This window comes from Enoplosus armatus, chromosome 4, assembly GCF_043641665.1.
Source record: "Enoplosus armatus isolate fEnoArm2 chromosome 4, fEnoArm2.hap1, whole genome shotgun sequence".
Taxonomy (NCBI): domain Eukaryota; kingdom Metazoa; phylum Chordata; class Actinopteri; order Centrarchiformes; family Enoplosidae; genus Enoplosus; species Enoplosus armatus.
In genome coordinates, this window is record NC_092183.1 from 592225 (window position 1) to 605219 (window position 12995).

The 12995-nt window shown below is 45.1% G+C and overlaps 1 protein-coding gene across 1 annotated transcript; it reads left to right on the forward strand.

Annotated features, from left to right (window-relative positions):
* Positions 1 to 503: 503 nt before the first annotated feature.
* On the forward strand, positions 504 to 11550 carry LOC139283665 (bile salt-activated lipase-like). Its single transcript, XM_070903682.1, has 13 exons — positions 504 to 560; positions 1620 to 1767; positions 2387 to 2506; positions 3209 to 3406; positions 4260 to 4390; positions 5320 to 5427; positions 5520 to 5621; positions 5806 to 5827; positions 6454 to 6637; positions 7010 to 7213; positions 8349 to 8546; positions 8968 to 9075; positions 11271 to 11550. The coding sequence occupies exons 1-13, from the start codon at positions 504 to 506 to the stop codon at positions 11389 to 11391; spliced, it is 1701 nt and encodes a 566-aa protein (XP_070759783.1). The 3' UTR covers positions 11392 to 11550.
* The last annotated feature ends 1445 nt before the right edge of the window (positions 11551 to 12995 follow it).

Sequence of the window (12995 nt, forward strand, 5' to 3'; positions counted from 1 at the left end):
CAACTCTCTACCAAAATAAAATGCAATGAGTTGTGTGGATCTGTAGTGACCTATCAGGAGTGGAGTTAGGTGTAAACACAACATGTGTAAGACTGAACCTCTTTAAGAGTTGTATTGTGTTGATGTTTTGTTTTGACGATATAAAATATATTATCATTCATATGTGTGTGTATGCAATATATTTGTGTTGTATAATGCCACTGTGTGTGTGTGTGTGTGTGTGTGTGTGAGCAGCAGCAGCTGTGTGTGTTCTCAGTCTGCTGCTGATTAAAACTCTGCAGCTTATTGAGCAACTTTCACATTAAGTAAGTAAGTCAGTCGAACACAAACTGACGTTCAGCTTCGGTTCTCAACAACATGAGACCGACGTCCATTTGAACATCTGACATCAGCCGAGGAGATAAGAGGTTTCCATCTGTAAACAGAGTATAAATAACAGAAGCAGGTCAGTTTGTGAGGCAGAGTGACTGCAGACAGACAGACAGACAGACAGACAGGTGATGATGGTGCTGTTGGTGGTTCTGTTCGGCGTCTGGCTGAACTCAGCCTCAGCTGCAAAGGTGAGTTTGACTTCACGACAGCTTTCTTCTTCTTTTTCTGTTATCTCATGTTCAGACTCTCAGTCCTGTCTGACTTCCTGTCTGTGGCTCTCAGCTGGTTCCTACTGAAGACGTGAATCTCACAAATATATAGTTTCATGTTTAACCCATAAGAACCCATGGTGACACCAGTGTAACATACACTTCAAAGGCCCCAGAATCTTCCTTATACAGCTTAGTGCTTGATCTCAACTCAGTAAGTCCCTAAGAGACATATATGTAACATCCTGGTGTGGTGGTCATGTCACGGTCATGTGACTGTGGCAGGTCGGGACCTTTTCAAAATGGTGGTGTGACATGCAAACACAAGTGAAGGAAGCAACTAATTTCAAAGAGCCTGTACTTTCATACTAAAGGTAAGGTAAAACCCATTTAACGATTCTAAAGTAAATTTACCATAAACGCCCAATGTAACGTATATGTACCATCACAGATCTTAAGAGGTAGTATAAAAAAAACACATCAGAAATGTCTTCAATGTGGTCCACTTGGTCTGTGGTGTATTCCCCATAATTTTCCTTTAAGGGGAAATGGGTCTGGGTTCTTATGGGTTAAAAGGCTCAGTCATTTCCTCCAACAGCTGCTTGCTGTAGTTTTTATCAAACTAACAGCAGGAAATAGTGCATTTGTTGGGGACTATTTTCAGCAGCGGATGAATCCACATGTGGTGCTCTAGTGAGTATTTGGTGTGTGTGGGACTGAGTCGAGATGAACTATTGTGTGTTCATGGTGATGAAGGAACACAGTGAGGCTCACTGATGAGTTTTATTAATAATAATAATAGTAATAATAGTAAGATATATCAGGCTGTGATACACACAACACATTGACCGCTGCTTTGATCTGAACACGAGGTTTGATGATGAGAAGTTAAAGAACATCAGTTACACTTTCAGAGCTTCACAGTGACGACAGTTTGTTCTTCAAAGGGTCAGAACTTGGTTTCAGGGTTAATATGAGAATCAGGTTTAGGTTTCTGAGGGTTTTCACTGGTGCAAACGTGTGTGTGTGTGTGTGTAGCTTGGTGTGGTGCAGACGGAGGGGGGGCAGGTGGAAGGGAAGAGTCACAGAATGGGTCTGTTCAGCACAGTAGACGTCTTCAAAGGAGTCCCTTTTGCTGACGTCCCTGGAAAGTGGGAGAAACCAAAACCTCATCCTGGATGGAGCGGTAAGTCAACAGTCCCAGAGATCACGAAGTTAAAGATCAACTAAACCTCGTCCGTAAATCTTGTCTCTGCTGACCTCCAGTGGTTTAACTTCTCAACAAGAGTTTAAATGATTCATGTAAAAATCAGGTTTATTTAGAAAGCTGTACGAGGCTCCTGCAGGTTGAAACAAACTGGAAGTATTATTTAACTTACCCTTTAACTAACATCCAATCAGAGAGCATCGCACTCTGTTGCCGGGCGGCTGATGGCAGGGTGAAGATAGTTAAACTACGTAGAAAAACTCAGAAATTTGAATCAGTTCGCTTTTGGATTCAGGCCAGAAGCCACTGATTAAAAATGCTTGTGGCCATGATTTAACAGATACCCAAAAAGATGTGGTTAGCCTAGCTTAGCATAAAGACAGGAAGAAGGGGGAAACAGCTAGCCAGCTGCCAACACCTCCAAAGATCAATATAACATGTTAATTAGTCCTGATTTATTCCATTAAAGATACACACCATAAATTTGTTATAGTTACTCATAAACCAACAGTTGATTATAGGACAGTCTTTATTTACAGCATGAAATGATGTAAACAATGACAAGAATTAAACAGATTCAACTGTTTGTTGTTTCCAGGAATCCTCAAGGCGACTAAATATCGGGATCGCTGCCTGCAGGTGACACTGCTGCAGACAAAAACCCGGGGCAGTGAGGACTGTCTGTACCTGAACATCTTCGTTCCACAGGGACGAAAATGTAGGCAACACACACACACACACACACACACACACACACACACACACACACACAGAGTCTCACACAGTGTGAACTTCATGCTGATCGTCATGTTTTAACAGGAAGTGACACGTGATGTTTGATGTTGAATCACACTGCAACTTCACAGACAGCTACATGTTTCATTCAACAACTCTGGAGCTGTTTCACCACTATTTATTTTACCATAACTCTATTTCCTTTGTGCATTGCATTGTGGGAGAATAGCGTCCTCCAACAGACTCAGAAATCGACAGTATGTAGTCTGAATTCTGTTTGGTTTGATTAAGTCACTTTTTGAGTGTGAACACATCACAAACTAAGACTCTGTTGAGAGTCAGAGTGCAGTCTGGATCTGGTCTGTTTTTGTCATTATTAACTGTCAGCTTTTGTTTCCTTGAAGAGCATTAACATGAGTGTCTCCCACACTTTAAAGAGGAAGGGGAATTTACAGGTAATACAAACTTTACGGTACATGCAGCTCAGCTGGCCGATGATGTCGTCTGTCACACGACTATCACCTTCCCTCAGTCACCTCGTATTTGTTAAGTTGGAGGTTTTCCCATTCACTTCAACACAGTTTGATCACAGCAGCGTCTGGTGGACCCTGACTGACTCCCTCAGCCGATAAACAACTAAAACCTGGTCGGTAATGTTGAGACGAGCCCTTTCTCTTTCCATCAGTGTCCACCAACCTCCCAGTGATGGTGTATCTGTTCGGCGGAGCGTTCCTGTTGGGGGCGTCCAACGACGCGGCGATCCTCGGAGACTCTCTGTACGACGGGAAGGAGATGGCCGATAGGGGCGGTGTCATCGTCGTCACGGTGAACTACAGAGTCGGCACGATGGGTTTCCTCAGCACCGGAGACGCCCGACTTCCAGGTCTGACCAAAGCACCAACACTGATTTTTTTTTGATTATTGCATTCCAGTATACAGAGTTTCCCGCGCTGGTGCACCAGTAGTGATGCATTTCACGTCAAACAGCAATGATGGGTTTGAGCTGAAGGGGGAGCGACCGGAGCGACCGGAGTATTCTGGAGTTAACTGGGTTAACTGGGATTGATTTGGTGTGTTTGGGTGCCTGCTGGTTATTTCCCAGCATGCATGTGACCAGAGCAGCAGTGTTCGTTGTCTTATCACTGTGTCAGCACACAAACTGTGGCTGTTAGTTCAGCTGCTCCACAGATACGACCAGTCGGTCCTTGAAAAAGTTGCCGCTTCGGGGGAAGTACTTTCCACTGAAAATCATTGATGATAATTATAATAATAATAATAATAATAATAATAATAATACATGTTATTCATGGGGTGCTTTTCTAGATACTCAAAGACACTTTATATGACAAATGATTAACACTTAAAATTAAACTAAGAGCAGCAACCAGCAAACCTCCAGCTAATGTCCAGCTAACTTTCAGCTAACGTCCAACCAACAATCAGCTAATGTCCAGCTAACATTCAGCAAATGTTCAGCTAATGTTCAGCTAACTTTCAGCTAATGTCCAGCTAACTTCAGCTAACGTTCAGCTAATGTCCAACCAACAATCAGCTAATGTCCAGCTAACGTTCAGCTAACCTGAAGGAGTTCAAGATTTGGCTGGTTAGACTGTGGCTGATTAAGTCTGAAGAATCAGACGTTTATAAGCAGTTTTATATAAAACGCCTCTCCTGATGTCCAGCGGACCTCAGTCAGAGACACGAAACAGTGAACAGGTGGTTCTTCTATGTCTCAGGTAACTACGGTCTGTGGGATCAGCATGCTGCTATCTCCTGGGTCCGCAGGAACATCCAGGCGTTCGGAGGAAACTCTGATAACATCACCATCTTTGGTCAATCAGCCGGAGCCGCCAGTGTCAGCTTCCAGGTCAGAGGTTAAAACACTGCTGCTGACCGGAAGTTCAGACAGAGATGATGAACCAAACTCTAGTGTTAGTCTCTACCTGAGTGTCAGTCTCTACCTGAGTGTCAGTCTCTACCTGACTGTTAGTCTCTACCTGAGTGTCAGTCTTTACCTGACTGTTAGTCTCTACCTGACATTTAGTCTTTACCTGAGTGTCAGTCTCTACCTGACTGTCAGTCTCTACCTGACTGTTAGTCTCTACCTGAGTGTCAGTCTCTACCTGAGTGTCAGTCTTTACCTGAGTGTCAGTCTCTACCTGACTGTTAGTCTCTACCTGACTGTTAGTCTCTACCTGACTGTTAGTCTCTACCTGAGTGTCAGTCTCTACCTGACTGTTAGTCTCTACCTGAGTGTCAGTCTTTACCTGACTGTTAGTCTCTACCTGACATTTAGTCTTTACCTGAGTGTCAGTCTCTACCTGACTGTCAGTCTCTACCTGACTGTTAGTCTCTACCTGAGTGTCAGTCTCTACCTGAGTGTCAGTCTTTACCTGAGTGTCAGTCTCTACCTGACTGTTAGTCTCTACCTGACTGTTAGTCTCTACCTGAGTGTCAGTCTTTACCTGACTGTCAGTCTCTACCTGACTGTTAGTCTCTACCTGTTCAGGACCTTTTGTTGTCGTGACACGTGACCTCTGCTGTACTTCACTCCCAATCACGTGCAGGTTATGGTCAAAATTAGGTAGTGAGTCAAAGTTATGTTGCACATTCAGAAGTCAGTTTTCACCTGGAAAAGAATAGAACACATGAAATGTTAGAATGACAAAAATACTCATTGTAAGTCAATATTATGAGGACATTACAAGAAGTCACATATTTGTCAGTCGGGTAGTGGCACACCTGAATGTCCCTCTTTATCCGCCTGTCTGTCTGTCTGCCTGTTTGTCCTCTCAGATGCTGTCTCCCTACAGTAAAGGGTTGTTCCGCAGAGCGATCTCTCAGTGTGGCGTGGCCCTCAGTCCCTGGGCTCTGCAGAAGAACCCCATGGCTCTCACCAACAAGGTCCACAGAACATCTGCTCCTCTTCTCTGTTGATGATATGAATTCAGATCAAACTGATTTCTTCATTAAAGTGTTGTTTTTTGTTTCTGCAGATTGCTCGTAAAGTTGGCTGTTGGAGAAGCAACGTAGACGAGATGTTAACGTGCCTGAAGATGAGCGACCCTGTCGGTCTCACTATGGCTGGAAAAATCGACGTGCTGCTTATTCTGGGAAAAGGTCAGAACATCTGGAACAGACAAAAACACATCGGCACCAACTGATCATGACGCTTTACTGCTCTTTGCTCTGATTGTGATTAAAGCTGCATTAAACAGCTTTTGACCATTAGAGGGCAGAATTTAGACCCCGGACAAACAACCAGGTGCAAACTTTCAGAAGAGACTCACAACATCTCAGAGCTGTTTTTAAATTGATAGAAACTGATCACTCAGCAGACTAACTGAGCTGCTCAGTCACAGTCAAGTGAAGACCTGTCTCTCGTCTCTAACCCTCTCTGTCATCACGCATTTTAAATGTCGATGTACAATATGTAGTAGAGTCTTCGGCAATAACCTGTATTTGTCAGACAGCTGTGTGTCTGACTCCTCACCAGATGTTGGCTGTGATGCAGTTTTGTCAGTTGTTAAAAGAGGATGAGGAAGAAGAGCTTTAACTGTTTGTGGACAGAAGTCTCTTCTAAAACCACCTGGAAATGCTGATGTGGAAGCAAGTTGTTTTCACACACAAGATGAGACGTCGTAGTGTACACGTAGTGGTACCGTTCCAGTGTCTACCCTCAGCACAGAACCTTCACACATAGCGCCTTCATACTGCTTCATGTTAACTTGCTGTTGGCATCTCTTTATGGTCTTTATCCCCTGACATAATTGTTAACATTAGAACACGATGAACTGAGTAATGTCCTCGAGTTGCCGACATATAAAAAAATAAAAAATGTCAACCAGAGAGCTTTCAAGCACTCATCAGAAAGCTTTGTGACTCCATAAAAGTGGAAAGTCGATCTCAGCCTCTCTCTCCTCCCTGCAGGTGTGGTCATGGATCTCCTTCAACTCTCTCCGGTGGTCGATGGTGATTTTATCCCCAATGAGCCCAGTCAGCTGTTTCACAACGCGGCTCAGTTTGATTACCTGGCCGGGGTCAACAGCATGGACGGACACATCTTTGCTGGAGTCGACGTTCCTTCTATCAACAAGAAAAATGCCACCTCTGTGTGAGTACTGAAACGCCGGAACTACAAGCCAGCTTTAGGGACTTTTATTTTGTAAAAAAACAATTGACTTTGCCTGGGTCCAGACCTTTGAATCCGCCCCCTCCACCGAGTTGACTGCTTCTGGTCTGCCGTCGTGACATGAAACAAGTAATGAATGAATCCAGTGACCAGGCAGACGGATTCAGACCGTGTTTTTTTTTGTAATTCGTCACATGGCATGTTGTAGTCACGGCCAAGAAAAGAGTTGGCTGATATTTTGAGATAAAGAGATAAAATATTGTGACCTGGAGAAGAAATAGTGACAGAAGCTCTTCAGTAGAGATGTTCTGGTGGTGTAACCATGTCGTGTTTCTCCTCCTGTGGGCTCCTCAGGAAGCAGGTGAGGGGTCTGCTGGCTGGTCTGACTAAAGAGAAGGGGAACGCCGCCGTCGACTCTGCCTACAGCGTTTACTCGTCTCACTGGGGTTCGGCTCCGGAGCAGGCCGTGGTGAAGAAGACGGTGGCCGACATCGAGACTGACTTCCTGTTTCTGGTTCCCACTCAGATCGCCCTCCAGCTCCACGCCAACAACTCCAGGTCAGCTCTGATTGGTACAACGACCAGGTTCAAAGTCACTGTTGTAGTTTAGCTGGTGAAAGTTTGTCATCTCAGAACGGCCTTTTTAATTTCTTCTTTACTGCCAAGCAGCTTTTGCAGTTTTATCACCTGTAGATCAAAACGGTCCACGAATACATAAGAAATACACAAAATGAGGAAAATAGTAACAGTAACACAGACGATGCTAGCCACAGGATGTTCAGGGTTCAGGTCTCAGAGCATGTTGGAGGCTTCAGTCGTAAAGATCTCTCACTGCCAGACGAGAAGCTGGAAAGATTTTTGTGGCTTAGGGTACACGGCCTCTGGAGAACCACAGTGGTTTGAGGGACTGTTTAGGCCAATTTGTGGCTGCTGAGGGTCCGTGTGGGTCCACTGTTCATGGCCGTTTTGACCGTGATGAAAATTTGTGACCAGATAGCAGTATGCAACAGATTGCAGTATGCAACAGATTGCAGTATGTAGTATGCATAGTAGAGCATGTCGAGTTTGCTGTCCACATGGAGGTCTGTGTCCGTACTGAAGTAGACACAAAGCTTGAAGAGGTCAGCATGGTCCAAAACCATGCATGCGCACTGACTGCAACAGTTCAGGTGTATATGCTCCAATACATTCACCGCTCTGTGACTCTGTAGTGGGTGCTGTGGACCGCAGACAGACAGCCGACAAAAAGCACGAAAAGCTGCATCTGTTCGTTAAAACTGTCACAGCGGTTTCGCATCGCTATTGTAAAGAACTTGTTCTTCTTTATAAAAACGTTGGTCATCAACAAAGAGCACAGTCAACGTGAAGGAGAGGCATCAGACCTCAACGCGCTGCTCTGGAAATGTAAACCTGAACTGAAATCCAAATACAGATGTCAGCTGCTGACCCACGATGAGATGCGTTGTTACAATATTTAGTGTTTAGCAGGAAGGAAAAGAACATCATGATACAAAAACACTCACAGAGGATTTTTTGACAACAGATCAGTTGGACATTAGACATTTTAGAGTGATGGAGCAGATTGTTGCGCTGCTGTCTGAGGATACCGATGACATCCTGAATAAAAATGGAGTTCATATGTAAACATCATCCAAAAGTACCTCCTGTGTGTTTTCTGTTGTTTGTCCCTCAGTGGAGCCCGTACCTACTCCTACCTGTTCAACATGAAGACTCGCATCCCAGGATTCCCTCGCTGGGTGGAGGCAGAGCACGCCGAGGACCTGCAGTACCTGTTTGGTAAACCCTTCTCCACCCCACTGGTCTACTTCCCCCGACACCGAGACCTGTCCGGGTACATGATCGCATACTGGACCAACTTTGCCAGGACCGGGTAAACTCCCAGCATGCACTGCAAACACACAGGTCCACACACAAAGGTCAACACACCTGAGTACAACTAGGTCTGCCCAACCAGGTGGTTTCTCTCAGACCAGACCAGTAAATACTGGTCTTCACTGGTCCACTGTAGCTGGTCTGAGCTAATATGAACTTAGTTTAAACTAGTCTGAACTGGTTAAAACTGATTTGAACTGGTCTGAACACCTGTGCAGTGGTTAAGAATGGTTTGAACTTCTTTAAACAGCTGAGAACTGGTGTCAACTGGCTTGAACCATTTAGAAGTTATCTGAACTGCTTTAAACTGGTTTGCACTGGTCCAAAATGGTTTAAACTGTCCTGGACTGATAAAAACAGATCTGAAATGGTGTGAACTGGTCTGACCTTTTTCAAACTCTCACTCTCCTCCTGTCCAGTGATCCCAATCAAGGTGACAGCAGAGTCCCAGTTCCCTGGCCCCCCTTCACCAAACACCACCAACCCTACCTGACCATCAACCACAAGATCAGCAAGTCCTCCGTCAGGTACTACACTGCACTCTACTGTGTTCTGCTGTGTTCCAAATGGTAAATGGTCTCACTTATATAGCACTTTTCAACCTTCACGGTTCCCAAAGCGCATTACAGCTAAGTCTCATTCACCCGTTCACTCACCGACGGCGACGAGCTGCCATGCATCAACATGACGGGGCCACCATGCTGTTCTGCTGTGTTCTAATGTGTTCTGCTGTGTTCTGCTGTGTTCTAATGTGTTCCGCTGTGTTCTGCTGTGTTCTGCTGTGTTCTCCTGTGTTCTGCTGTATTCTGCTGTGTTCCGCTGTGTTCTGTTGTGTTCTACTATGTTCCGCTGTATTCTACTGTGTTCCGCTGTGTTCCAATGTGTTCCGCTGTGTTCCACTGTGTTCTGCTGTGTTCTAATGTGTTCCACTGTGTTCTGCTGTGTTCCGCTGTATTCTACTGTGTTCAGCTGTGTTCTGCTGTGTTCTGCAGTGTTCTAATGTGTTCTGCTGTGTTCTGCTGTGTTCTACTGTTCTGCTGTGTTCTAATGTGTTCTGCTGTGTTCTACTGTGTTCTGCTGTGTTCCGCTGTGTTCCGCTGTGTTCTAATGTGTTCTGCTGTGTTCCGCTGTGTTCTGCTGTGTTCTCCTGTGTTCTGCTGTGTTCTGCTGTGTTCCGCTGTGTTCCGCTGTGTTCCGCTGTATTCTGTTGTGTTCTAATGTGTTCTAATGTGTTCTGTTGTGTTCTGCTGTGTTCTGCTGTGTTCTACTGTGTTCTGCTGTGTTCCGCTGTATTCCGCTGTGTTCCGCTGTGTTCCGCTGTGTTCTGCTGTATTCTGCTGTGTTCTGTTGTGTTCTACTATGTTCCGCTGTGTTCTGCTGTGTTCCACTGTGTTCAGCTGTGTTCGGCTGTGTTCTAATGTGTTCCGCTGTGTTCCGCTGTGTTCCACTGTGTTCCACTGTGTTCTGCTGTGTTCTAATGTGTTCCACTGTGTTCTGCTGTGTTCCGCTGTGTTCTAATGTGTTCCACTGTGTTCCGCTGTGTTCCGCTGTGTTCTAATGTGTTCCGCTGTGTTCCGCTGTGTTCCACTGTGTTCCACTGTGTTCTGCTGTGTTCTACTGTGTTCAGCTGTGTTCTGCTGTGTTCTGCTGTGTTCTAATGTGTTCCACTGTGTTCTGCTGTGTTCCGCTGTGTTCTAATGTGTTCCACTGTGTTCCGCTGTGTTCCGCTGTGTTCTAATGTGTTCCGCTGTGTTCCGCTGTGTTCCACTGTGTTCCACTGTGTTCTGCTGTGTTCTACTGTGTTCAGCTGTGTTCTGCTGTGTTCTGCTGTGTTCTAATGTGTTCCACTGTGTTCCACTGTGTTCTGCTGTGTTCTACTGTGTTCAGCTGTGTTCTGCTGTGTTCTGCTGTGTTCTAATGTGTTCTACTGTGTTCAGCTGTGTTCTAATGTGTTCTGTTGTGTTCTGCTTTGTTCTACTGTGTGTACTGCCTACTGTATACTGTGGACTGCGTACTCCATACTGCATACTGTGTACTGCGTACTGTGTACTGCGTATTGTGTATTGCGTACTGCGTATTGTGTACTGTGTACTGCATACTGTGTTTTGTGTACTGTCTACTGTGTACTGCGTACTATGTTATGTGTACTGTGTACTGCGTATTGTGTACTGCGTACTGCGTTCTGTGTATTGTATATTGTGTATTGTGTACTGCGTATTGTGTACTGTGTTCTGCGTACTGTGTTCTGTGTATTGTGTCCTGCGTTCTGCGTACTGTGTTCTGCGTACTGTGTTCTGCGTACTGTGTTCTGTGTATTGTGTACTGCGTTCTGCGTATTGTGTACTGTGTTCTGCGTACTGCGTATTATGTACTGCGTTCTGCGTACTGTGTTCTGTGTATTGTGTACTGCGTTCTGCGTTCTGCGTATTGTGTACTGTGTTCTGTGTATTGTGTATTGTGTACTGCGTTCTGTGTACTGCGTATTGTGTACTGTGTACTGCGTTCTGCGTACTGCGTAATGCGTTCTGCGTACTGCGTTATTTGTCCTTGTCCTAGTGTCCTCATGTATTACCAGCGTCCCTCTGCAGCTGACGGGACTCTGAAGTCCAGCCTCTCTTCTTGTCTTCTACAAGGAGACGATGAACAGAAGACAGATGCTGGTTTCTGTCGGAGGACAGAGACATTTCAGTCTGACTGTGATCCGTCTGTGTTGTCTCTGCAGCTACGACCTGAGATCAGACTACGTGGCCTACTGGACCAAAACCTACAGCAGCCTGCCGTCAGTGAGGAGGGAAGAGGAGGAGGACGGAGGGATGAAGAGTGAAGAGAGGGGGAGGATTTAGGCTCTGTTCACACATTAATTATTAATTTTTCTCAAACTGATTTTGAACACTGATGATTACAAACTGCTGTAATTATTTATAAATGTATGCTGGATTATGATCGGCAGGAAGAGAATGAGGATGACAGGAAACTAAGACATCAGTGAGGACTTAAAACAGAACAATGAACACACACCACAGTTTGTTCTGTGTGCTCTTCTTCTCTTGTGTAATAAATGAATCTGAACTCTGCACTCAGACCTTTTGTTTCTCCACTGGAGATCTGAGCAATGTCACCACCTTCAGGACAAAACCAACCAAGTCCAGATGGCTTTAGTCTGGATTTGTTCACATGTAGTCACACTGTCTCCATTAAAGCAGCTGAATCAGCTGTTCTCAGGCAGGTTCTGCAGCGTCTTTCCTCTCTGATGTCTGAGTGGACTTCTGGAGGTTTCTCCTGATGGACATCAGAGATGATGATGTCCTCTGAAGTGGACACTAGTCACACTGAATGATTCAACATGTGTCTCATGTCTGTGAGTTCACATCTGACTGAGTTACGGCTCTGAGAAGAAATGTGATTTTTGATGTTTGAAAGGAACTGCAGCTCCTGCTGACTGTGTTGGTGAGCAGCAAAACTCCAACAAGGTCCTGTTGTTTTAATAACACCTGCATGCACCTGTCCCTTTCACCTCACACAGTATCTCTGCCTCCCTCCACTCTCTCTCCACAAACCTCTGGATTAAAGTAGTTCAGGTCAGCTGCACCTCCACCATGTTAATGAATCAACCATAACAGAAATAGCAGAGCAGAGTTTAACCAACCAGTGACCGGTGAAGACACACGGGGAGGGTCGGGGGGGGGGGGGGGGGGGTGATGGCCAGTACAATGCTCATATATATAATATATAAAATAAAACACCATCAAACAAGCCATTGTCTTTGCACAATGAGTACTGAGAACTTTTAATCGTTTAACTACATTTTGTTTGTTTTATTGAAGTAAGATTTTGAGTGCAAGACTATATTTATAGTGTGTTATTACTAACTGTACTTTAGCAAAAGCTCTGAGTAAACTCAGTGTAACTCCCACATGCTCAAACAGCCTGCAGGACTTTTACTTGTTGTGGTGTATTTTTACTGTGTAGTACTTGTACTTTTGGATCTGAATACTTCTGCCTTTCGGTCAGAAACAGAATGAATGTTACTGAGAAAACACAACGAACCAAGGACCTCCAACATGGCCACCAGGGGGGGCATGACACCAGATGAGGACATCAGGACGTGGAGGGTCAGCTGGGGAGTAGTAACAAAGTTGAAAAATAAAAACAGAAGGTAAAGAAACGTCTGAGCAGAAGATTCGTCTGAATAAAACAAGGGGGGGCCGATACTGAAAGGGGAGGTTCACGTTCACACGGCCGGTTAGTTCTGCATTACATGTTGCAACAGAGTGTGAAGGCAGGAAACCGAGATGACACACTCAACGTTCTCTCTCTGCATCACACTGATACCACAGACAGAGAGGGAGGAAAGAAAGGAGGAGGTGAACTACTGCAGGAGGGGAAGAGAGGCTGAAAACCTCCAAACTGGACAGTCGAGTGAAGAAGAGAGAAGAGAAAGAAGAAG

Excerpts from the sequence above, each read along its gene's own strand:
- LOC139283665 (XM_070903682.1), top strand. The coding sequence starts at position 504 with ATGGTGCTGTTGGTGGTTCTGTTCGGCGTCTGGCTGAACTCAGCCTCA. Across the intron at positions 5,428-5,519 it reads CCATGGCTCTCACCAACAAG|ATTGCTCGTAAAGTTGGCTG; the intron begins GTCCACAGAACA and ends TTGTTTCTGCAG. Across the intron at positions 7,214-8,348 it reads CTCCACGCCAACAACTCCAG|TGGAGCCCGTACCTACTCCT; the intron begins GTCAGCTCTGAT and ends TTTGTCCCTCAG.